This window comes from Podarcis gaigeae (genome assembly GCF_964106915.1).
Source record: "Podarcis gaigeae genome assembly, chromosome: 16".
In the NCBI taxonomy this organism is placed as follows: domain Eukaryota; kingdom Metazoa; phylum Chordata; class Lepidosauria; order Squamata; family Lacertidae; genus Podarcis; species Podarcis gaigeae.
This window is the reverse complement of record NC_139693.1, coordinates 26306333-26329433: the sequence shown is the minus strand read 5'-3', so window position 1 is coordinate 26329433 and position 23101 is coordinate 26306333. Positions and strand designations below refer to the sequence as shown.

At 45.4% G+C, this 23101-nt stretch overlaps 1 protein-coding gene across 1 annotated transcript; it reads right to left on the bottom strand.

Annotated features, from left to right (window-relative positions):
- Positions 1–1735: 1735 nt before the first annotated feature.
- Positions 1736–21308, bottom strand: MLEC (malectin). The gene is made up of 5 exons (XM_083717630.1): positions 20823–21308; positions 13940–14118; positions 12511–12687; positions 9622–9679; positions 1736–8567 (listed from the first exon to the last, which is right to left on the bottom strand). Exons 1-5 carry the CDS (start codon positions 21064–21066, stop codon positions 8338–8340), a joined length of 888 nt encoding a protein of 295 aa, XP_083573756.1. The 5' UTR covers positions 21067–21308; the 3' UTR covers positions 1736–8337.
- Positions 21309–23101: the final 1793 nt, after the last annotated feature.

The following is a 23101-nucleotide window of genomic DNA, read 5'->3' as shown; positions in this document are numbered from 1 at the left end:
TTGATTCCCTCCCCCTCTTTCTTTTTTCTTTTCTTTTCTCCTCCTGTGATGAGGCTGCATTTTAATATTTTATTGTTTCAATATTATAATGTTGTATTTTAATCTTGTTTTTAAGTTGTATTCATTCAACTTGTTATTATTATTGCTTGTTAGCTGCCCTGAACCCGGCCTTGGCTGGGGAGGGTGAGGTATAAATAAAATTTATTATTATTATTATAGGGAAAGATAGCTGCGCGTAGAGCACAGTCCTCTGTTCTGAAAGGCTGCTGGGTTCTCGCCAGAAAAAAGGTGGACCAGAAAGGGGCCTTGGAACTACCCATTCAGTTGCTATTAATTAAATTAATTAGTTTGACTTTTTATTATATTTTTATCTGTGCTGGAAGGCACCCAGAGTGGCAGGAGAAACCAAGCCAGGTGGGCGGAGTATAAATAATACAATTATTATTATTATTACTGTTTTTCTTTTGCTATGTGAAGACGGGTTTGATGTCTTCCCCACTAGGATGAGATCTATTTCATGGTTTGTGAGTCATTGTTTCTACGTTTGCGTCCACAAATGCAAATCAGCACGTGCAAGCTTCATGCACGTTTTTGGGTCCTTTTCCGCCCAGCTACTCTGCCTGGCAAGGCAACACAGCACAGCTCAAACAAGGCCAGAGTGGCTTGAAGGGCTGTAAACTCCAGCCGGACAGACTGCTTCTGGACCACCACCAAGAACCCACCGACAGTCATCTACGGCTGCACATAGCAGCAGGGCAGCAGCAGATTTCTCTTCTCCATGTGGTATAATGGCTGAAGTAACAAAACTCTGCACACTATGATACCAGCACTGGCTTTCAGTCACTGCTGACTGGGCACTCACATCTCACCCTCCCTATGACATGGCAGCCAGGGGTGTTTTGGGTTTTTGTTTTTTTTTTTAAAATGATGTTTCACCTTCTGTCTTTTGCTTTTTCTCTTCTTAAAAAAATGAAGCTAGAAATAAAATTATGGTGCTGGTGAAGCCCACTTTAAATCGGGCTCTATTTTTGTGACTATTCCACTCTAGTGCATAACACAATAAATATTTTCCAAAGAGGGGATGATGAATCACAAATTGATCATGCCCAGGGCCTTGGCACAAGACAGGAGAGAGAACTGGACTAGGCCCAGCCACTGGACCAATTCAAAATTTAAGGGACAGGTAGGAATGGACTTCTCTGATTTGCCTATGCTTGGGGTACTGTCTAATCCATTTCCCAATCTAAGGTGACACAACAGAATTCAGCCATCTGCAGCTTTAGTATCACATACCCTCTACAAAATACATTTCCCCTTTTTAAAAATTGGACCCACTATTTACTAAATGTATGCTTGCCCCCATTCACAGAACGGGATTTGATGTGGAGGAATAGGACTCCCAACTCACACATGAGCCACTCAGGATCAGGAAAGTTTAAATGCACAAGCCACTAGAATAGAGATAAATGAGATGCCACCACCCATAGGGATGAGCAACAGGGTAGTTTTCAGCAGAGGCAGGAGCAGTGTTGCTCGGACGCTGTAATAATTCTGAGTTGTGGTGATGGGGTTTTAAAAATTAAGTCTCTTTGCCAGCCTGCAATAGCTGCTGCAGTGCGGTTTAAGCCTCTGGCTCCATATAGCTGAGAGCTATAAACATTGTCTCTGACATAAATATGTCCCTCATTTATTTATTTATTTATTTGTTTGTAAGAAAAACGCCAGTTCCTTTGAGTGACAATATAATTTTGTTTTTATTTATTTTTAAACACACTGCTGGTTAAAACTGCCAGCCAGTAGATTTCTGAACATTTCCCCTCAAACCAGACATCCTGGGAGAAAGAAAAGTAAACCCAAGAAAATTTTATTTGTTAAAAAAAACCCAACCAGCTAAATGTATCAGGGGTGAAAATGGGGAGAAGAGAAATAAAGCAAGAATAATTCACTCATACCTGTTCCACTTCCCCAGGAATTTTTTTTGGGGGTAGTCCTTTTGCAAAGCCAGTACAATCACACACACACACACACCTGTGCTTTTTACCCTTTGCCCAAAGTTATTAAAAAACAAAACATACACCAATAAGAAAAGCTGCAGATGATTAGACATAGAAAGCAAGAGATGGTTAAAGACACAACCCTCCTTCAAAATCAGGAATTAACTTTGAAGTTACAGAACTACCAGTACAGAAACCGATTCCATAAAAGCTTAGGCTTGTAATCTTCAAACTTACATCTGGCTTGTCCTACGAGCCCAGGAGATCAGCTGCCTGAAAGCACATCAATGCCTCATAAGTAAGCAGGGGCACAGATCCAAGCTTCATGTGTGGTGTGGGAGAGATTGATAGGAGCCCAGCACGGTAAAGCAAGATGGCCCTCAATCATCTGAAAACTGCAGGAGTTCAAAGTTCCCACCTGCTTTAACAGTGATAAAGAGTATAATCTTGCTGAACAACTGATGGATAGGACAGGGGTTTAAGTTTGACCCTACCTGCTTAGGAAGTAAAGGGGGGGGGGGAGGAAAATGGCCTTTCCTCTGGAGTAACAGAAGGCACTCCCTAAAGGCACCCCAAAGATCACCCCATGTAAATGTGAAAGGCACAGGAGAATCCCAGGATGTGTTCAATAAAGGAGGACAAAAACAGTCCCTGTCAGAGGCCACTAACCTGCTCCTGGATCTTCACTGCACTCATGACACAAGTTATTCGTTTTTTTCAGACACAAGTTTTTTCCAGTGAAAGAAGGCATGCATAGCCTTTTAAAGCCTCCCCAGCTGGCCCTACTATTAGTCTTCTTTCCTGCTTTTCTCCCCTCCCATCACTCAGTCCTTCAGACACCAGGTTTCCCTGGGCAGTCAGGAAGCTTTGTGGGGGAGCAGGTGATGAACCTCAAGGACTGGGGCAACTTGCCCCACGAGTTCTGGAAAGAGGCTGTGGTTAAGGATGCCTTAAGAATTCTGGGTCTGAAATTTTCTGTCTTTCTAGACCCGAACAAAGCAGTCAGCCTCTAAGGGAACAGGCTGCAGGCAGACCGTTTCTGTAAAACCTTTCCTTAACTGCAGACAACACTGACACACCCACGATTTCCTCCTCAAGAGAGAGATCTTTTGCGAGATAGTCAAGGTACCAGAACATAAAAGCATCCATGGGAGGGTGGAAAGCACTTCAGTTTGTTAGAATAAAGCATCTGCCCAAGACAGGGGGGAAGAAGGGACAGTAATAAAGGGGTGGTGGTAAAGCATTTGATCTGGACCTTTCTGAACGGACAAAGTATACGCAACACCCCATAAAAGAATCTCATCTCTTCAAAACCATTTCTCTAATGTTTAACTATAAGTATTTTCCCAGCTCTGGCAGAGATCCTTTCTACAACAGCTTACCCAACCTGGTGCCCTCCAGATTTTCAGACTAAAACTTCCATCGGCTTCAAGCTAGCACAGCTGTGCTGATGGGGGATATAGCCCCAAACATCTGAAGGGCACCAGGTTGGTGAAGACTACTCTATGCTAATGCCAGCCGTTGCGATCATGATGAAAATGTTTTGGTGCTGCTGCTGCAATGGTCATGAGTTCCAGTGGCCTTTAAACACACTCTCCTTCTTCCTTAAGCTAAGATTAGGAAGTGCCAGACCCCAAGACAATAGTCTATTGACTAAAACTTCCTCTTGTTCCCCATTGGGTGGGGGGAGAGAACATTTGCAAGTTCAGACAGTATTTTGACCCTGCAAGTTTATGTTGAACAATCATTACTGAAGAAAGAAGCAATGCTTTAATGTGCATCCAACGCTATCATTGGAAGAAGCTTAGGCTCAGAGGCTCAGTTGATTTTACCCTTGTGGATGTCTTGGGAGACCAAGAACAGATGCATATCATACATTTAAAGGACCTCCAATGCATATTTAAAGCACATGACTTTAAAGGCGCTGGGACTTGTAGCTCGGGGGGGGGGGGCTAGTTCTCAGGACCCTTTGGAGGAAGTCATGTGCTTCAAATGTACAGGTGTGGATCTGCCCTAATACTTTTGCGACTGGTTTCTTTCCCAAGTCCTGACCCTCGTTTTCTCTTCAGCATATATAAAGCCAGGCTGCCTGATCCAACAGCTTCATCTCATTTTCTGGATGCTTTGATTCACGGTGTACTTAAAGAGGATTCTGTTTCAATCCAATCATATGACAATGCATGGAGTAAGATACACATAGGCTGAACTTCCCCGCAGTTTTTGCATTTGTAAATGAGGAATGTCTGGTTCACAGGAGACAGCTTTCCCACCCATCTCACACACATTTGTCTGTTTGAAAAAGAGGAAACAGAAGTTCCTTAGAACAGAAGCTTCATTACAAGCAGAACCTGTTGTCATTTCACTACCTGAAAAATAAAGAAGGCACAAAAAAGATGGAGAGGCGTAAGATTCAACTTTGGCATTCCTTCGGTTTCCACCTACAACGTCCTCCAAAATAAAAATAAAATAAAATAGTGCAGCTCACTGCTACCTCTTAGATGCCAAACATTAGGAAAGGAAGAAAGCGCCCAAGTTGTATTGTCGCAACTTAATTAAAAAAGAGCAAGCTTATCAGAGGAGCTCTTTCTCAGATCTCCCAAAGCAAGGGCAGCATTTGGCAAACCCAAACTTTTCATTGCACAGCAACTGGAGCCGAGGGTGTCTTTGTAGGCAAAGTGACCAGATCATTTTTCATATCCTAAGCATGGGACTCTCAAGACAATCTCAGCCCTCTCACTGAATTTTTTTCTAGTGGGAGAGCTTTTGAGTCAGCCAGTGCTCTATGGCCTCTGAGAACCTTCAAGAATATAGGGGAGAGAAACAAAATCACATCATTTCCTCACTGTGTGCAAGTGCTCGTGCAGCAAGGACCGATTTCTGACCTCACCACCAAATCCTGCTCAACCACACATTTCAGGTCCTGCCTTACAGCAAATGGCCTCTTTCCTCTTAATGAAACAGATGGGAACACAGACACATTCAGGGAGGCAGTTAGTACCCATCAGTGTCCTCGAAGCAAGAAGGTACAGGACTAGAGAGAAAAGGGGATGAAAGTGGGCTCGTAAGTTCCTACTGGGTAGTAGGAACTTGGCCCTAAACTGTTGCCCTCCAGATGTTCTGGACTCCCACTTCCATCAGCCTCAGCCATTACGGTCGTAGGATGCTGGGTCTGATGAGAGTGGGGCTCCAAAACATCTGGAGGGAGGGCAATAAGTTGGGGAAGGCCAACGCTAGCAATGAGTTACCTGGCAGGCAGAGGACTTGCTGCATGGTCCTCTTCTCCTGTGGCACCATTTTGCTTGAACCCTGTACTAGCTGCAGTTTTTCTTAAAACTCTAGCCTTGTTATGGGAGGTTAAACCTGCACTTCACCCTGCTTCGACTCTCAGAGGACATAAGATGCCCTGCCTGGGATGGAATCCTGCAGTTCTAGAAGAATCAGGCTGCCTTCATGACATGCTAGCAGTTCTGTTTATCTGTCAGTCCCAAATGGACCCAGAAATAAGCAGCTGTCAAAAAGGAAGTTAAATATGCAGGATCATAACGCACGAATGGTGCGAAGAACAAAAGCAGCCACCCACGCTCAAGGCCATGTACCTGAGCTCACATCCCACCTTCCTGCTGTGAAGAGATTAAGCCAGCCAGACCTAACTGTGGCTGAGTTCAAATCAATCCCTTTGGAAAAGAGCTGGGATTGGAAAGACACAGCGCTGCTTCCCTGCTCCATAAAGCAAGCTCTAGTGCTGGGAGAAGGGGCAGATGGAAGGAGTAAACAGCAGGATGGCAGTGCAATGGGACACCCGGCTTCCAAGCCCAGGGATTATTCCACATCCCTGCCAGTATCTGCAGTTATGTGTTTAGATGAGGCTCAACAACCACGGAGAACAAAAACTGGGCAGACGGGTGGTGGTGAAAGAGGAGAAGCAACATTCACTGGGGCCAAAGACGCAGCAGGAGGCTGAATCTGGACAGGCTCTCCTTTAAGCCAAGCAGCTAAGGGTTGGGTGGAGGAAAAGAAGTATCTGGTTGAGTTTAATGCATTTATTGGCAATGTGAAACAAAGGCCCCTTTCAGATACAATTTCCCCATCGAGACTGTACCTGGGAGGAAATCAGCAGAGGACCTCAAGGGGCGCATATGCCCCAACCGTTAACACAGGACAACTTATAGTAACAAACTGCAAACTTCTGCACTCTGAAGAAGGGGTGAAGGAGGCTATTCAGGGCTCAAGGCTCCCAAAGCTAGGCCAGTCTTGCCAAGGACTGCAGGACAGAGGACACAAAAAAGCTGCCAGCCACATACTAAGACATCCTCAAGTGACTGTGTAAGGAAATGGCAGGAGGTTTATTGTGTGTGTGTTTGGAGCAGAGGGAAATAAGGGTACAGGGAAGGAGCACAATGAAGAGGCGACAGTCTGGATCAGCCACAATGGTCGGCCTAGGCAAGACCACTTCGGCTGGTGACATGAGGAGAAAGATTGCCTGCAAAAAATGGGTGCAAGGGGGGCTCCAGCCTTGCCAGTTGCCAAGTGCCAACTAATGCCCAGTTCACAGTTATGCAAGAATCTTCACTGTGCAGAAAGACAAGACAAAAAGCAAAATCTGCTTCTTTAAGCCAACAACTGGAGATGCGCCCTCTGTTTAGTTTCCTCATGAAAGGCCTTTCTCTATGCTGTTTTGTCCCTGAACTGGACTGCCAATTCTCACTCTCTTGTCACAGCAATGAAAAACCAGAAAGCCACAAGAACCCAATGTACAGATTTAAAATAATTCTCCCTGTTTTCACCGGGAAGCAGGAATCAGACAGGCCCTGCGATGTAGGTGTCACTGAAAACTGATCACAATCCAGGTCAATATTACAGCTCTCTCCTATACCACAAAAGGTTAAAGTGGGCATCTCTCTTGGTCATATTCTGTAACCCCCTCCCCAAAACGAGGAAAGGAGAAGATGCCTACTTGGCTCATCCTTTCACAGTGCATCGCAAATATTCTGGCTGCACAGGATTTGCCACTATACAATCTGCAGTTCTTGGGATGGTACTCCTTTCTTTAAGGGCTATTTCAGAATCTCCCAGAATTTTTTTTGGGGGGGGGAGGGAGAGAAACAACCAGAAACTGGTGGCCAGCAAACCAGTGAAAGTGAGATATACCTGATAATTCAAAAACAAAACACTGGCACTTGGTTTTTAAAGTCCATTTAAAAACACAAATACACAAACATAACACAACTGAAGCATTTCAAGGAGGTCCAGGGGCATGGAGACAAGTTGTGACAGAGGTCTCCCTGCACTGGTGCTCCTAAAAACAAATGGAAAAAATGCCTTCTTCAGCTCAAAAGGTGGCAGGTCTCCTGGAACAAGGGAGATTAAAAGGCCACCAAGGAGATCAAAAAGATCCTAAATCTTTGCCAGAGCTCCAATCTTTACGTACCAAGTTCTCATCAGGGACATGCAGAATGGAAAGGGGTCCTGAGTGTCGAAACAGGTGTGTTTGTACGCGTGTGTGCACGCACGTGCATTAGAATAGAGGGACATTTAAAGCAACAATTGATGGGGCATTAGAGGAAATCCCCCAAGGACAAGCAAATGGGAAGTGGGAACCATTCAGGGACAAACAAAGGGTTCTGTGTCGAGAAAAGAAACTGCCCTCTGGAGGCTTAAGCCTTTCCAGAGTGGCCGGTCAGATGCTGCAGTGACCATGGAAAAAACATTTCTCCCAGGCAGGGCAGCTGAACAAGACCAACCTGTTCATCCTGCTCCAGTCACCAAAAGCCTTTCTACCCAAAAAGCAAGGGGGAGCCTTTCTCTCTTTCAGAAAAGAAAAGAAGTACCATGGGTTGAGTTACAAACATTTCAGCAGGAGTCAAAAAGCCAGCCTATTTTCCCCACCCCCGCAAGCAGTCCCAGCACAAACGTGGATTATTCCAGCCAAGGCTGTGTGATGGCAAAGTCTGCTTCTTCATGCCAACATTGGGAGACGTGCCCCTCCCTGTTCGTTCTCCCCGCTGCTCGCCCTTGCCCCTCCATCCTGCTGTTCGCTGGGAAGATAGTTCATCTGCATCTTAGAGCCAGAACTACCCAGGCTTTGCTTTCAAGATTCTCTGGACCAGAAAGGTGGCGGCTCATGGTGCAGCTGAGTGGCTCAAGGAGGCGGCAGTTGCTGCGAGGGTGGGTAGGTGAAGGCTGCCTTCCTCAAAGAGGATGATGCAAACTTGCCCTTTATTGTACCTGCTGCTCCTTAACAAACCTTTTAAAATTTTCCTTAAATTATGAGAAACCGAAACAGCCTCCGCGTTTGGTCCAACTCCTCCCCTCTGGCCTGCCACTGGCCTTGCAGTCTTGTCCTTCACAACCTGCACAGGCAGAAAAGGGTAGGAATGAAGACACCAAAGGCCACTAATATAGGGAACATGAGGCTGCTGTTGTCCGAGGCATAGGGGTTTGGTGTGCGGGGGCCTGACTGGACCCGGTTCTTATTGGTCTGCTTTTTAGTGCTGGAGCCTTCTTCATACTCCTCTTCGTCTTCCTCCTCTTCTTTCTTCTCCAGACCAGGGTGGGGCTGTAGCTTTGGGACATCTGTGGGAAGGAAGAGAAGGAGAAATGGCAGGGTCTGTGATGTACGCAGAACAAAGCCAACTGGAGTGTCCTAGAAAAACCTTCTCCGACTTCGGGAAAACCACTCTGCTTCCCAAAATTATTCCAAATTTGGCAAAAACTGAGGTTTTGCCATCCAAACTGGTTAACACTGAACCAAATCATTTATTCTTTTCTCTTTTTTGAAGTTTAATACTTTTTTAAACATTAAAAGAACACATAATTAGCAAGAGAGACTTTTGAGACTCTTCATATAGCGAGCTTATTGGGGATTAATTACTACCAGAGACTGACTTTGCATGTAAATCCCCCAAATTAATTAGCGTTCTTTTAATTTTTTCCATTTAAAAACATTTGGTCTTCAGTATATTGCTTGCTTAAAAAAAAAGTCTTTGAAACAGGAAAAATAAAACCAAAAGACAAAAAAATAATAATCATAATAATTAGAGAAATATTAAAGAAGAATGAGTGGTGTAAAATATATTCCACAGTAGAATTCAAGGTTCATATTTGTACCAAACATACCAAATATTCATGAATGCTGCCAAATAAATTCACATTTAGTAAGAATGTTGCCACACATCATTTATTCTAAGCAGAGAGATCAGTGTTTGTTGGTGCAACATTTGTCTAATGTGGGTGTCTGTACAAAGATGCACAGATGGAAATTGGTCCATATCAGAGAATGTCCTGCAAGATCCACAAGGATGCAGAAGAGCCATGCTAGACCAAATCAAAAGGCCTACCAGATGCCAGACTAATTTCTCCACAATAGCCACACAGATACCTCTTGGAAAGCCCAATAGCAAAAGCTCTCTCCCATTGTTGCTCCCCAGACACAGATAATCAGAATATTGAGAACCTCTAGCAGAGGCAAGTTGAAGCTTTCCTTTGTTCCTATGAGGGTGTCATGGAATGGGGTCTAAGGGAGGAATAGGGTCTTACCTGAGCAAACTTTTTGACTGCAGTAACGGGAAAAGGCAACTGGTGACCAGGAGGAGGTTGAAATCAGAGGGGTTATAAGAAATAGACTTACCGTCCACTGTTCCCCGGAGGACGTATAGTGCACAGACTTTTGGATTATCATAGTACCCCTGTAAAGAAAGAAAGAAGCAGAAATGAGCTTCATTCTCTGTCAGCTACTCCAAAATTGTCTACAATGCTGATTCATATAAACCATACAGGTTTTAGAAATTCTGAATATTGAGTGGTATATAAATACTTGAAATGATTGAATGACTAAATAGATAGAAAAATAGTTTGAAGTCATCAGTTCCTTTAAAAATTAGACCTTTATTTAGAACAAAAACAAAGGTAAGTTTAAAGCCTTTGAAATATATGGGTCTGAATGACAAAAAGAGGAGGGAAATCAAAGTTTGAATATTGGCGGAATATTCAAATTTGAGGAAGGCAAGGGTTCCCAAATTCAGTAACACTTCCAATAAAGGCAGCTTAAACCACTGACTTCGAGTACAGTGGTACCTAGGTTTTTGAACAGCTCAGTTCCTGATCAACTTGGAACTCGAATGCTGCAAAACCGGAATTCAGTGTTCTGGTTTGTGAACTTTGCTTCAGAAGCTGAGCGTGCTCCTGAGCTTCCATTTTCACTGTTGCGCTGCTAATTTGCATCCTTCCCCATTGTAATCAAAGCCTTTTCCCTCCCGTTTTCACTGTTGCGCTGCTAATTTGTGTCCCCGCCCCCCTGTAATCAAAGCCTTCCATTTCCAATTGCAGTGTTCTGAGGTGATATTTGGAGCTTATATTTGGTGCTTTTGTTTTTGCTAATTTTTTTGCGTTTTTGTTTGTGTGGCTTTTTCATTTTTGTGTCTGTGGCTTGTTCTTCATGGATTGATTGATTGATTGATTGATTGATTGATTGTGACTGCGGAAATGGATAAAAAACCCCCATCCAAACAATGACTATCATCAGTGCTGGTAAGAACAACTAATAATTGTAATTTTTATCATGTTCATTGATTATTGTTTTCATTTTATTGATCAATGATCTTGTTAGATAGTAAAATTCATGTTAAATTGCTGTTTTAGGGATTGTTTTTAAATGTCTGGAACAGATTAATCCGTTTTGCATTACTTTCTATGGGAAAGCGCACCTTGGTTTTGGAATGCTTTGGTTTTGGAACAGACTTCCAGAACGGATTAAGTTTGAGAACCAAGGTACTACTGTAATAAAAAAGCACTGATTTATATAAAGTTTTCAACTTACTCATTCAAAGATTTAACAGACAAATTCATGTGATTACTACATACACATAAAATGTTTCTATTTGCAGCTATGCAGAGCCAAAAACCTCTGGGCATGCAATCCATGTCCCTTCTGTAATATACAGAAGCTTTGGTCAACATGGGTTTACAGGGGGTGGGGGAGACAAGACATCCAAGGAAAGGGATGTGGAGGGGGGAAATAGAGGATGGAGACCAGCTGGACAATGTCAGAACAAAGTGATGAGATGCAGGCAGGCATTTATAGCCAGGCTGATCTCTCCTTGCTGATGGGTGCTGAAAGGGGTGCTGTGGTTCCTGATGGTGCCAGAGGCAAGAACATGTTTCTCTTCATTTTTGCAATCCAAATATTATAGGCAGTGTTTTCCTTTTTGGCAGGGGTGGATGCTGCTTCTCTGGCTAGTGGAATGGAGCCAGAATGGTTGAATTGTTTCCCCCTTGTGATGCTCTATCTAGGAGCCAGATATGGGGTGTGTGTGTGTGTGTGTGTGTGTGTGTGTACACAAAGAATTTTCCAGTAGTCCTAGGCCCCTGTACTGCCTAACAGCTGAAGTCATGGGTTGCTTCTCTTGGCTTCCACAGCCTCAGGGCAACTATTCGGTTCTCTATGTACATGTAAGGATCTGAAGAAAGAGCCATGAAGGCTCAGTGCTCAGAAGCTCCTAGACACACAAACTGGCAATTACTGAGCAGGACAGTCCATTCCACAACATGGAAGTAAATAGAGTAGCCATTTCATCTGATATCTGCCGTGGCCCAAAATAATTCAGCAAAGCAGAAAGTGGAATATCCGAGAGCAAAACCTGTACACATCTCTGTACCTCTTGTTTGTTTAGTTGTATTTTAAAACACATATTGAAAGCCACCTTGAGAACTCTGGAGCATAAATACTCCAAGCAAACATATGAAGATTTACTTCCATGTCATGCTTGTATTCCATGTAGATATAATTGTAAACCAAGTTATGTAAGGACACTTAATGTCAACACATTTTATTAAGACATTTTACATTTTTTATTTATTTTCTTTTTAATCCATCTGGGAAAGGGGTGAAATTCCTTAAATCTCTGTTAATCTGGCCCTGGAAGACTATTTTGGATAGTCCAAATGTTGTGGAAATTTGCTTACTCACTGACATCATGCCATTGTCAATAGGATTTCTGACAATGGATTTCTTTCAAGGGAAAGATTGCCCACACAGCTTGGGGGTGCAGTCCTATTGCAGCCCTTGTTTCAAATCCTGCTTGGGGGTTTAACATAGGCATAGACATAGGGGGTTTAACATAGGTTGGTCATTTTGAGAATAGGATGCTGGACTACATGGGCCCTTGGCCTGAATGAGCAGGCTCTTCTTATGTTCAGCCAGCAGAGGCTGCATCAGATCTGACTTCCCTACAAACATTTCTCCATGTTCAGTACTTAACCTTTCTCAAAAGGCATGAATGGTAGCCCTTTACCTGAATAAAGAGAGGCCGGATCAAGAATGTGACAAAACCCATTATCACCGAGAATCAAGCCTGCTCTTGCCTAAGCCTCCTCCTGGGAATAGTTGGGCCAGGGGGCTTAGCAATATATAAGGAATGAGTGAACCTTCCTAATCCATACCGTGTGTCTGTGTGTGTGTGTGTGTGAGTGAGTGAGAGAGAGAGAGAGAAGCCACTTGTGAGCAATGGCCTTTTCTTACCTTGACAAACTCAATGTTGAGTTTCCCTGTGAAAGTTGAGACCTCTCCCTGGACGCTCAGCTTCCCTTTCTTGATGCCAATTGGAATAATCTCATCATGCGCTGTGCTGTGTCCGACTCGGTCGAAAATGTCCAAGTCCTTCACCACCACATGGCCATTCAAGCGCACATCAAAAACCTTTGGAAAGAAATATGGAAAAGGAATGAGGCCTCTTGCAGAGTAGAAGCCAGATCAGGAGCAAAGATGGGAGGACAACAAGCTATGGATTGGAGGAACGCCGATGCAGGAAAATCATCCTGACCTTGCTACTGTGCAGGGCCAGGAGAGAAGCCTAACTGACATCTTTCAAGGTGTAGCAGCATGCAAATTTTCAAGTATACACAAACTTCTTAGGGAGGATGGAAGCAGCTGCCTTTCCATACTGCCCAGTGAAAAATCCTGTGTAACTCAAAAACCCTACATGTGATGCTACCGACAGTCATTGAACTAAGAGAGATGCTGCCTGGCTGATTTTGTATCTCAGCTGGAGGAGTGTGTTTGTGCCAAGACCTGGAACTCATCTATTGGCAGAAAAGCCATTTCCTTAGCTGGTCAAATAAAGAAGACAAGCAACTTTTGGTTTTGCTTGTAAAATAGGTCTCTCAAGTTTGGACAGGATGGGAAAGGGCCTGAACCCAGTGATAGGGCCTCTAGCAGAGCCAGGGAGGTTGGGTGAGGGGGCTGCCCCAGAGCAAGAGACTCTTAATCTCCGGGTTGTGGGTTTAAGTCCCAAAAAGATTCCTGCATTGCAGGGGTTGGACTAGATGATCCTCGTGGTCCCTTCCAACTCTACAATTCTATAACCACGACCTGTCAATACAACCAACTGCAAAGAGCAGCAGCAAAAACATATTTCAGAGCTGGAAGGACACACGATTGTCTTTTGATCTCTAGTGCAATGGATGACACTGTATAGGAAGGGTCTTGGCTCAGTGGTAGAGCATCTGCTTTGAATGTAGAAAGTTCCTGGTTCAATCTATGGTGCCTCCAGGGTGGTCTGGGAGACATCCCTGTCTGAAGCTCAAGAGAGTTGTGGCCAGTCAGGGTACATGCTAATGAACTAAATGGCCTGGGTCATAAGGAAGTAGCTTCCTATATTCCCATGACAAAGGTCAGTTAACCAACTGGCAACAGTTACTTCCACCAGCAGAAATGGTGGTGATAGGTCCTGGTCCCCCCCCCCCCCCTGAAAGAGCATCTGTGTGTGTGACTCCAGGATATTTCATTTGGGGGGGGGACATGAGTTCTGTTCTCCCACGTCGTGAAATGTTTGCATGCTTGAGTCCCACATACGCTTATGGCAAAACCAGCAGGCCTCTGGCACTTGACCCAACCATTGATGGGTGTTACTGAAGGGAGTCCTTCCAGAACACAGTACTTTTTTTTTTACCTTCTGCTGGGACTGTGCAAAATAGACTTCAGCAAACTTCAGCACAAGAACGTAGTCTCCTTCCTCCTTGATGGGGACCTCATAGCCAAAGGTTTCCTCATTGTAGCGTTCTGTCTGGTAGAGAATCTGATCCTCTGGGTTGGATCGCAAGATCGGCAGTTTCATGCCATAATCAGAGGCTGGATTCCAAAAATAAATGGCAACACTCTCAAAATACTTGCTGGAGTTTTCCTGTCTCGTAATCCCTCCCCCCTTCCCACACTTCTGGCTACTCACCTGTCCCTACCAAGAGCTCCTCACCCAAACTCAGCATTTTAAGGGCAAAGTCCTAGATCAGGGGGCAGATCAGGTGGCTGGAACACTCTGTGAGAAAGACTACAGCAGGGGTGGGGAACCTCAGGCCCATTGGCTAAATGTGGCCCTCTGTGTCTCTCTGCCTGGCCCTCAGGGCTCTCTCCACGTCCTGCTCTGCACCTTCAGGGTTTTTACCTGGGTGGAATGTATCCTTGTGCTCTAACAATGCCTCTTGCTTACCTGGATATGGAGGTGTAAGTGTGTAGAAATCTTTGACTTTTGCATGGATGGAATGCAGTCTGCCCACTTTTGCCTCTGGTTCTGCCCACCACTGGCATATCCCCCCCCCCCCCGTGCATGCGCCAAGTTTGCTCACAAAGAAATTTGGCCCTGGACCATGAAATTCAAAAGAAATCCCCACCCCTGAACTATGTCACACATGCACATATATGCCTTAATTTCTCATTTATAGATGTCACTATCTGAAAAAGAGATGGGTGGAAGTTCTGACAAACTCTCACATGAAAGACACACTTGATGCTGCGATTCACAAGTGACAAACACATAGGTGAACTGGTCCTCTTTGGGGACCACTTGCTGAGCTTTCAGTTGGGTCTGAGTCAGCAATGACAATCCCCTCTACATGTTCCTCTTTCAAAAAAATGATCTTTGAGAAGCTTTTGTGTTCCAAACAGACCTCTGACACAAGACCACAGAGTCACTTCACAGTTTTGCAGGGCACTGGAGTCTTGCTCTACATGCCAGAAGCAACTAGTCTCTCTCATTGAATTTGGGGCAGGGTGTGGGGAGAAAAAGCTTTTATGCACAGTGTTACGAGGCCCAAGTTAGCTGTACTTTAGGGGAATTCCATGTACCTCGAAGAAATGACATTGGACTACCCACTTTTTCATGATCAGATATCTGGGCCTACGTTACCATGACCAACCAGAGGCGTGAAGTTTGTTATGCTTCCACAGAAGACTTTGCAATTTTCATAATCAAATTTAAGGGCTACCAACACACTACCCCTAGAGGTTACTGCTGGGCACCTGCCAGATCAGCTGCTCCAATCTGCTCTCCTTTCCATCAGCCTCTTCTGAGGGATGGACCACTCGGCTATATGGGAGCAACTGAATAATCCAAAGACTCCCGAGTGCAGAAACACCACAAACAACTCCTTCAGGGGAGGCTGCCCACTGCACCTCTGCATGAGCCAAGTAACACAGAGCTTGGGCTCTTCTGAGGGTTAAGAAAGTGTGTATTGTTTCCTTCTAAAAGTAATGCTTTCCAGGGTGGGGGATGCCTCAGCTATCAGCAGTTTGAAAAAGGCCTGCTGCAAACTGCAGTGTGCATACAAGCCAAGCAGCTAGAACAGCTGTGGACTCATAGAGAAATACTTCTAGAAGCAGCCAAACATAGCTCTTCCAAAGAAAGCCTGTATGAATGATAGAAAATTAAAACCATCACCACCTCCTTGCTTTTGTTAGCAATGAATAGCATAGTTTGGGGAGGGGGAAATGGTCAAACTGAAAACGGTGGGGGTGAGTGGATCACCCACAAGAAAAACAGGCCAATTCCTCTCTCAACTTTTCTTTCAGAATAAAGACTGGTTAATGTTTGAGTTCTGTGTTTCTGCTGTGCTACAGATTTGAGTACAGAGTCAAACCCCTCTCTGCAGCTGTAAATACAGGAGGAAACTGCCGCCAGCCCCACCTTTGATGGAGCTTTGAAGGAGGCTTACATGCGGTCTAGCCCTATGCCACTTCAAACACCTGCCTGAGCACAGTGACACCAATGGCCCTGAGTTCACTGACAGTCTGTTCCTTCCTTCCCACCCACCTCATAGCACTTTAGAAACAGACGTGTTGTTGGTTTGGCTATTTTAGCTACCAGGAAGGCTGTGCTCAGAACCAGTGTGACAAGGTGTGTCTGAACCCACATGAATGTCCTGCACTTATGTGTACTCCTGCAAACACTACCAAGAGGTTTAGGACCTTTTGCTATAGTTACATTGTGTGTTTGTTATGAATATGTATTTGTCCATAACCTTATACCCACAAGAAATTATCTGGCAAAAGGAATAGTTTGGCTTATTGCATGAAATGAACATTGCAGAATATACAGATGCTGCTTCGGACAGCAAAGCTACAATATAAGCAAGCAGCAAATTTTATAGTACATACACACCCTGATCTAAAGAATAAAAGAAGAGTCCCTATCAAAAGCCTAGAGAGAGTATGTGACATTTGTCACAGACCCACACTAAAAGTTAAGCAAGGGAGTACTTTACTCCGATGAACATAAAGAGTGCCCGGTGGATCAGATCAAAGGTCTACCGAGTTCATCACTCTGTTCCCACATTGGACAAACACATGCCTCCTCTGGAAAGCTCATAATCAGGATATGAGTGCAAGAGCACTCTACCTACTTGTGACTTCCAGCAGCACTGGAGGCAGAGCATAGGCATTGTGGCGAGTACCCACGGATAGCCTTTATCCTCCATGACTTTGTCTAAAACCCTTTTAAAGCCATCCAGGTTGGTGGCCATCACTACATCTAGTGAGAGCAAATCCCAGAGTTTAACTGTACACCGTGTGAAGAAGTACTTTCTTTTCTCTGTCCTGAAGCTTTCAACATTCAGCTTCAGTGAATGGCTCTGAGTTCTAGTATTATGAGAGTGGGAAGCAAAGTTATCCTTATCCACTTTCTCCATACCATGCAAAACTTTTTAATGCCCTCACTATATTTTCTTTCTAAAGTTAATGCTCCAACCAATGTAACCTTCCTCATGTAGGAGGGGTTGTTCCAGCCTTGATCATTTTGTTTTCTCTTTTCTGAACCTATTCCAGTCCTACAATAACTTTTGAGGTGCAGCAATCAGAATTGCTCTTGCTTGTAAAAGAAATTGTTTTTAGTCCTCATTTATTGCCGAACAGAGCAATTTGAAAGGGAGGAGGCAGGTTGTACTCGCAGAAAAAATAAATCTTTAGCAACGCTTCAGTGCAGTGACACTTAACTATTCAAGGTAAGCAATATTTGTACTATCTTGGCATGGCTCTGAGTGAGAAATCTTGATTTTTACTTGGTACAATGGTGCTAAGAAAATTTGAAACAAGAAGACAAGAAGCTTCTGCAACATGATTACAAGAAAGGGATATACTTCAAAACCACATCCTAGAACTTTAAATTTGGAAAGTGATTCTAAAGGTAATCTAGTCCAACCCCAATACCCAGTACAGGAATCTTACAACACCTCAGAAAATCATCCCACCTCTGCTTACAGACTTCTAGCAAATGAGAGCCTGCCATCTGCCAAGGCAGCCTATTCCATTGTCAAACAGCTCTAATCATTAGCAAGTGTCTCCTAACATTTCATCCAAATGTGCTTCCTTGAAATTTCCACCCTCTGCTAAGCAAGATATTGAGCAAGACTAGAATGCATGGTAGACTAGAAACATGACTGCAGCTTACAACCTGTATTGCACAATCATGGAGTCTGTTAAGACGTTTTCCCCAGCATGCCTCCCCACCCCAACAAGACGGAAGTGTACAACTGTGCACTGCAGTTTTGTGGCAAAGTCCTTTGTACACTTGAAATCTCCTTGCAGAAGTTTGCCTCTCAGCCTAGATTTGGCTGGCTACCTGACAATTAGCAGGCACAGACGCCAGCAGCCAGCGTAAGCCAAGAGTTTGGATTAGATGTAAGAAGAAAAACTGCAGCCAAGCGAGAGAGAAAGCAACACACACATCCACCTTGGTGAAATTAGCCTGGAAGGATAGTGAACTTCTGGGTAAATGACAGCGAACACAAGGGGCTCTCTTTAAGAAGCTGAGCAATGACTTAACATATGCTGTCCTCCAACACCTGAAAGGATCAGCACAGCACAGAAGGAAGGAGAAGGTTAACAGTGAATATGTAAATAAAAAGGAAAAAAATGGTTGGGGCCGTCTTGTAACACAAGCAGATATGAGTCTGATAATAAGCAGCTTCCGGCTTACAGTAACCACAAACGGTTCCCAAGAAAAGCACCTGGAACCTTCGTGGAACCCATTTTAGCAAGAGTCAGCAGTCACCCCACCCATCTCTACAGAAACCCACCCCACCCTGTGTCATGCACCAACCAAAATGAGAACAGACCACATGCTCATTAAGTGTCCAGTTCCCCATGTTTGCTGTTCCCTGTTCATAAACTAGCTATGTGGATTATAAGGGAAAGGGGGAACAGCCCCTGAAGGGACAAAGTCCAGCCGCAAGAGAAGCCAATGCAGTGTGCATTTAGAAAGGGATCTGGGTGAAAAGAGGACACAAATAGAGGGGTTGTGTGGAGCAAAAGAGACAGAAGCTGGCTCAGTCCTGGGTGAAGGAAGAGCAGAACGAAGGGAAGCAGGCCATTGCAGCAAACAGGAGGGACAGTGGGAGCAACGTTTCAAGGTCACAGGAGATGGGTTACCCTAAGCATGTGTTCACTCCGTTCATTTTATAGCTCAAGAGAGTGGCAAGGTGGAATAATATTGTGCTGCTTTGAATTTCTACTTCTAAAGAAAGGAGAATTGACATCATGATAGCATAGGAAATATGGTGGGGTTCTGTGAATGCAAATATGGGTGCAGGAGAAGTGGAATGTGGGACAAAAAGTCAACTTGCCCAGGAGACAAGGCAGGAGCCCAGAGAACGAACAAAACAAACAAACAAACAAACAAACAAACAAACAAACAAACAAACCCTGAGGACAGGGATTTTCTCTTTTTTAAACTGATTTGTAAGCTGCTCTGAGGGCATTTTAAAGCTGAAAATTGGGGGATTGGGGGTAAGAATGTTTTCAACAAGTAAAAAAATAAAAGCAGACAATACTTTATTCTAGCATAAAGAAAACTAGAATTTATATGGCAAATAATATGAATTTTTTTGCAATTGACTCTAGTGTTTTGGAGTGTTCTAAGCATTTTGCCTACATTGTCTCAGAACCATCAGAACAATGTGCAAGGTAGGCCATTGTCCCAAGTTTGCACCTCAGTGGGTGGGGTAAGAGACTGGCTGTGCATCAGAGAATAGCTTGCCTAAAGCAACCCAGGGAATTCACTGTTGGGGTAATATTTGAACTGGGGACTTTCCAGGCTACCATCTCAGCTGCTACACCAGCTTCAAACTATTATTAACCACTATTGCATCATACAGTAACGATAGGGTCACATAACCCACTTTAGCCAGAGTTTTGTTGTTAAGAGCAGGGTAGTTTCTTTCTCAGTTAGTGCTTCCAATTCATGTTAGCAGGCATGAACATTCCACATGGCATCTTACTGCTACTAATGACATTAATCCAGCTCAGTCAATCTGGAGCTAAACAAGAGCATGGCTTTATAATTCCAGTGGAAAGGACTCTTAGGAAAGGAAGCAGCAGCAGACTTGCTGGAGTAATAATATAAAGAATTGCCCTGCTGAACCAGACCAAAGCCCCCTTAGTTCAGCATTCTATCTCCAAAGGAGCCACTCTAGTTGCATCACATTCACAGATGTGCTGCCTCTGCATATAGTTCCACGTAGTTAACATGGCAAGCAGCAATTGATAAGATTTATCTTAATCCATGAAGTTGCCTACACAAAATCACCTAGTGGCTGGCTATGCCATGCCTTCTAACAACTGCAAGTTCCATTATAGCAGCCTTCCTCAACCTAGTCGTTTTAAGCTAAAACTTCCACCGGCCTCAGCATCATACACGGATGTGCTGATTGGGACTACAATGCCCATCAACCCCAAAGAACTGGAGGGCACCAAATTGTCAAAGTCCACATTATGTGCTATATGAAGAAGTGCTCCTTCTAATCCTGAACCTATCTGCCAATAGCCTCCATTGACAACTCTGAATTCTAGCACCAAACAAGAAAAACAACTAAATGCACCATGCATAACTTTATAAGCCTCTACCCTCATCTGTCTTCAACTGGTGGGTTGTGACCCTACCTGGTCACAGCCTGATCCAAGGTGAGTCACAGCAGCAGCACTTTCACCATAGAAATATACTGTAGAAAATTAAGAAATGGGCCCCCAAACACGTGTCCAGATTAAAGGTGGGTGCAGAGTAAAAAAAAAAGGTTGATGACCACCTAGCACCCAGTGTCTGCAACAAATGCTCTAAGAGCTGGTACGCAGGACGCCATAGTTGTTCTCACCGCTACCACATCAGGCATCCTACCCCTGCTCATGAAAGCTGCATTTTACTATTACACCCAACAAACCACCCCATCTCTCCCTGCTGCTTTTAACAGAAGCCACCTAAGGCAACCTTTTTCCAGGAAAGGGGTGGGTTGGTCCAGATGTTTTGGGCTACAACTCCCCATTTTGGGGCAGTAGTGCAAAACCTATGGGAGAATCCCTTTCCCTGCTACAGTTAGTTGGCTGCCTTAGGTCCTTTTTAAAAAAATTAAAATGTGGGTGCAGAGACTATGATTGCTAAGGACAATCCTTCACGTGTAGGTGTATTATTCCTGGTGGTGGTGATGGGAGATATTGAACTACGCGTCCCCCCTCCCCCCTCAACTCATGTGGCAGTGAGTTCCACAGGCTGACCAGGCCCGTCTGGACGTTCTCACCTCGTCCCACCCGTCCTTCGAGGGGGTCCTTCCGGAAGTGGATGCCGTGGACGTCCACATGGGCCTCCCCGCCCGCGTTGACCGCCCAGATCACGTTCTCCGTCAGGCCGGCGCCTTCCACGGCGTGAGGCGGCTGCGGCGGGAGCAGCAAGAGCATCAGCGCCGGCAGGAGGACGGAAGCGGCCAGGAGCGGCGGCCCGCTTGAACCCGCCGCCGCCACCGGAACCGCCGCCACCACCGCCATCTCTGGCTCCTTCCTGGCTCCTCAGCTCGGCAACGGTCCCGCCCCGCCGCGGCCTCAGCCGCTGCCGCGGTGCCTCCTGCTCATGCCGCCCGCGCCTCACACCGACACCGCCGCTTCGGCCTCAGCCGCAAGGGGGCACCCTAACCCGCTAGCCTTTGCCGGCTGCCCGCGACGCCGGCCAATCGCCGTGCGGCGTGGCGGGCTCTCTTCTTCCCGTTGGCTGCCGGAGCCCCGCTATTTGCATATCGGCAGAGCGCGCGCGGGGAGGGAGAAAGAAGAAGAAGCAAGTTGCGTTGAGAGCGCACCAGCCGTGGGAAGTGGAGACGGGCTGGCGGACTGGCAACTCTGGAGGAGCAGGACCGGGCGGTTGGGGTGTACCATTTGATCAATGACGCGAGGGGGGGGGGAAGCGTTTCAACCGTCACAGCGCGCGCGCTTCCCGCCTTCCATTCTCAGAGTGCGTGGCGCGTTCCATGTGGTGTGGTCCATTTTATTAACGCGGTGGAAACAATTCGTTTTCTACTTCGGAATGCCTAAACTGTTTGTATAAAATTTGTATAAAAGTAAACCATGAAAGGGGGGGAGCGGAAACGGCGTTGCCTTTTTCCTGGCAACCCATTTGGCTTGAACGGTCCCTTAGGAATTCACCCCCCCCTTCCTCTGAACGTGATGGTAAGCTCCGAGATCGACCAATCAGAAAGCTACAGCGCGGCTGATGAGCGCAGGTAATGATGGGGATTTAGCGCCAGAAGGAAGCCGGAAGCCGGCGCTTGGACCCTCGGAGGCCTAGTTGTAGTCATGGCAACCGACTCCACTCCTCCACCAGCCAGTTTTTATAGTCCTGTAGACTCTTGAGTGTTAGACTCTTGACTGACATGAGTCTGACCAAACTGCGGGAGGCAGTGGAAGACAGGAGTGCCTGGCGTGCTCTGGTCCAGGGGGTCACGAAGAGTCGGACACGACTAAACGACCAAACAACAGATGACAGGACTCTTGGAACTGATCTCAGAAAGTTGAGAGAAAAATTGTTAGAACGCTTATACCTTAGAACTATTTTTAAAAGTATACAGACTAAACCAGCTGCAGCCCCTAACTCAATATACCTGGGAATAAACCCGATTGAATTCAATGGGACTTCTGAGCAATGGTGGTTAGAAGTTTATAGGAGGAAGTTTCATTGAACTCAGTGGGACTTCCAAGTATCCATGCATAAAATTGCACTTTTAGAACAGGAGTAAAGCCCGTTGAGGCTTCATGTGGGATCAGTGTACAAAATAGCCAAATAAGTAAAGGTAAAGGACCCTTGGACTGTTAAGTCCAGTCAAAAGTGACTGGGATGTGGTGCTCATCTCACTTTCAGGGTGCCGGCGTTTGTCCACAGCTTTCTGGGTCATGTGGCCAGCAGGACTAAACTGCTTCTGCTGCAACGGGACACCGTGACAGAAACCAGAGGGCACGGAAAAGCTGTTTACCTTCCCATCGCAGCGGTACCTATTTATCCACTTGCACTGGTGTACTTTCGAACTGCTAGGTTGGCAGGAGCTGGGACAGACCAATGGGAGCTAACCCCGTCGTGGGAATTCGAATCACTTACCTTCTGATCGGCAAGCCCAAGAGGCTCAGTGGTTTAGACCACAGCACCATCCACATCCCCTAGCCAAATAATGCAGATATGGGGTTAAAAAGGTAAAGGGACCCCTGACCATTAGGTCCAGTCATGACCGACTCTGGGGTTGTGGCGCTCATCTCGCTTTATTGGCCGAGGGAGCCAGTGTACGGAAACGCCGTTTACCTTCCCGCTGGATTAGTACCTATTTATCTACTTGTACTTTGACGTGCTTTCGAACTACTAGGTTGGCAGGAGCTGGGACCGAGCAACGGGAGCTCACCCCGTTGCGGGGATTCGAACTGCCGACCTTCTGATCAGCAAGCCCTAGGCTCTGTAGTTTAAACCACAGCGCTACCTGTGATATGGGGTTAGGCCTCCAGAAAGACAGGAACTGAGCTGGTGGCTTGTCTGAAGGTCATTTGCATG

Coding starts and splice junctions, on each gene's coding strand:
- MLEC (XM_083717630.1), bottom strand. CDS start 21,066: ATGGCGGTGGTGGCGGCGGTTCCGGTGGCGGCGGCGGGTTCAAGCGGG. Junction 12,688..13,939: donor TTGCACAGTCCCAGCAGAAG/GTAAAAAAAAAA, acceptor TTCTTTCCAAAG/GTTTTTGATGTGCGCTTGAA. Junction 8,568..9,621: donor CCTCCGGGGAACAGTGGACG/GTAAGTCTATTT, acceptor TCCTTCCCACAG/ATGTCCCAAAGCTACAGCCC.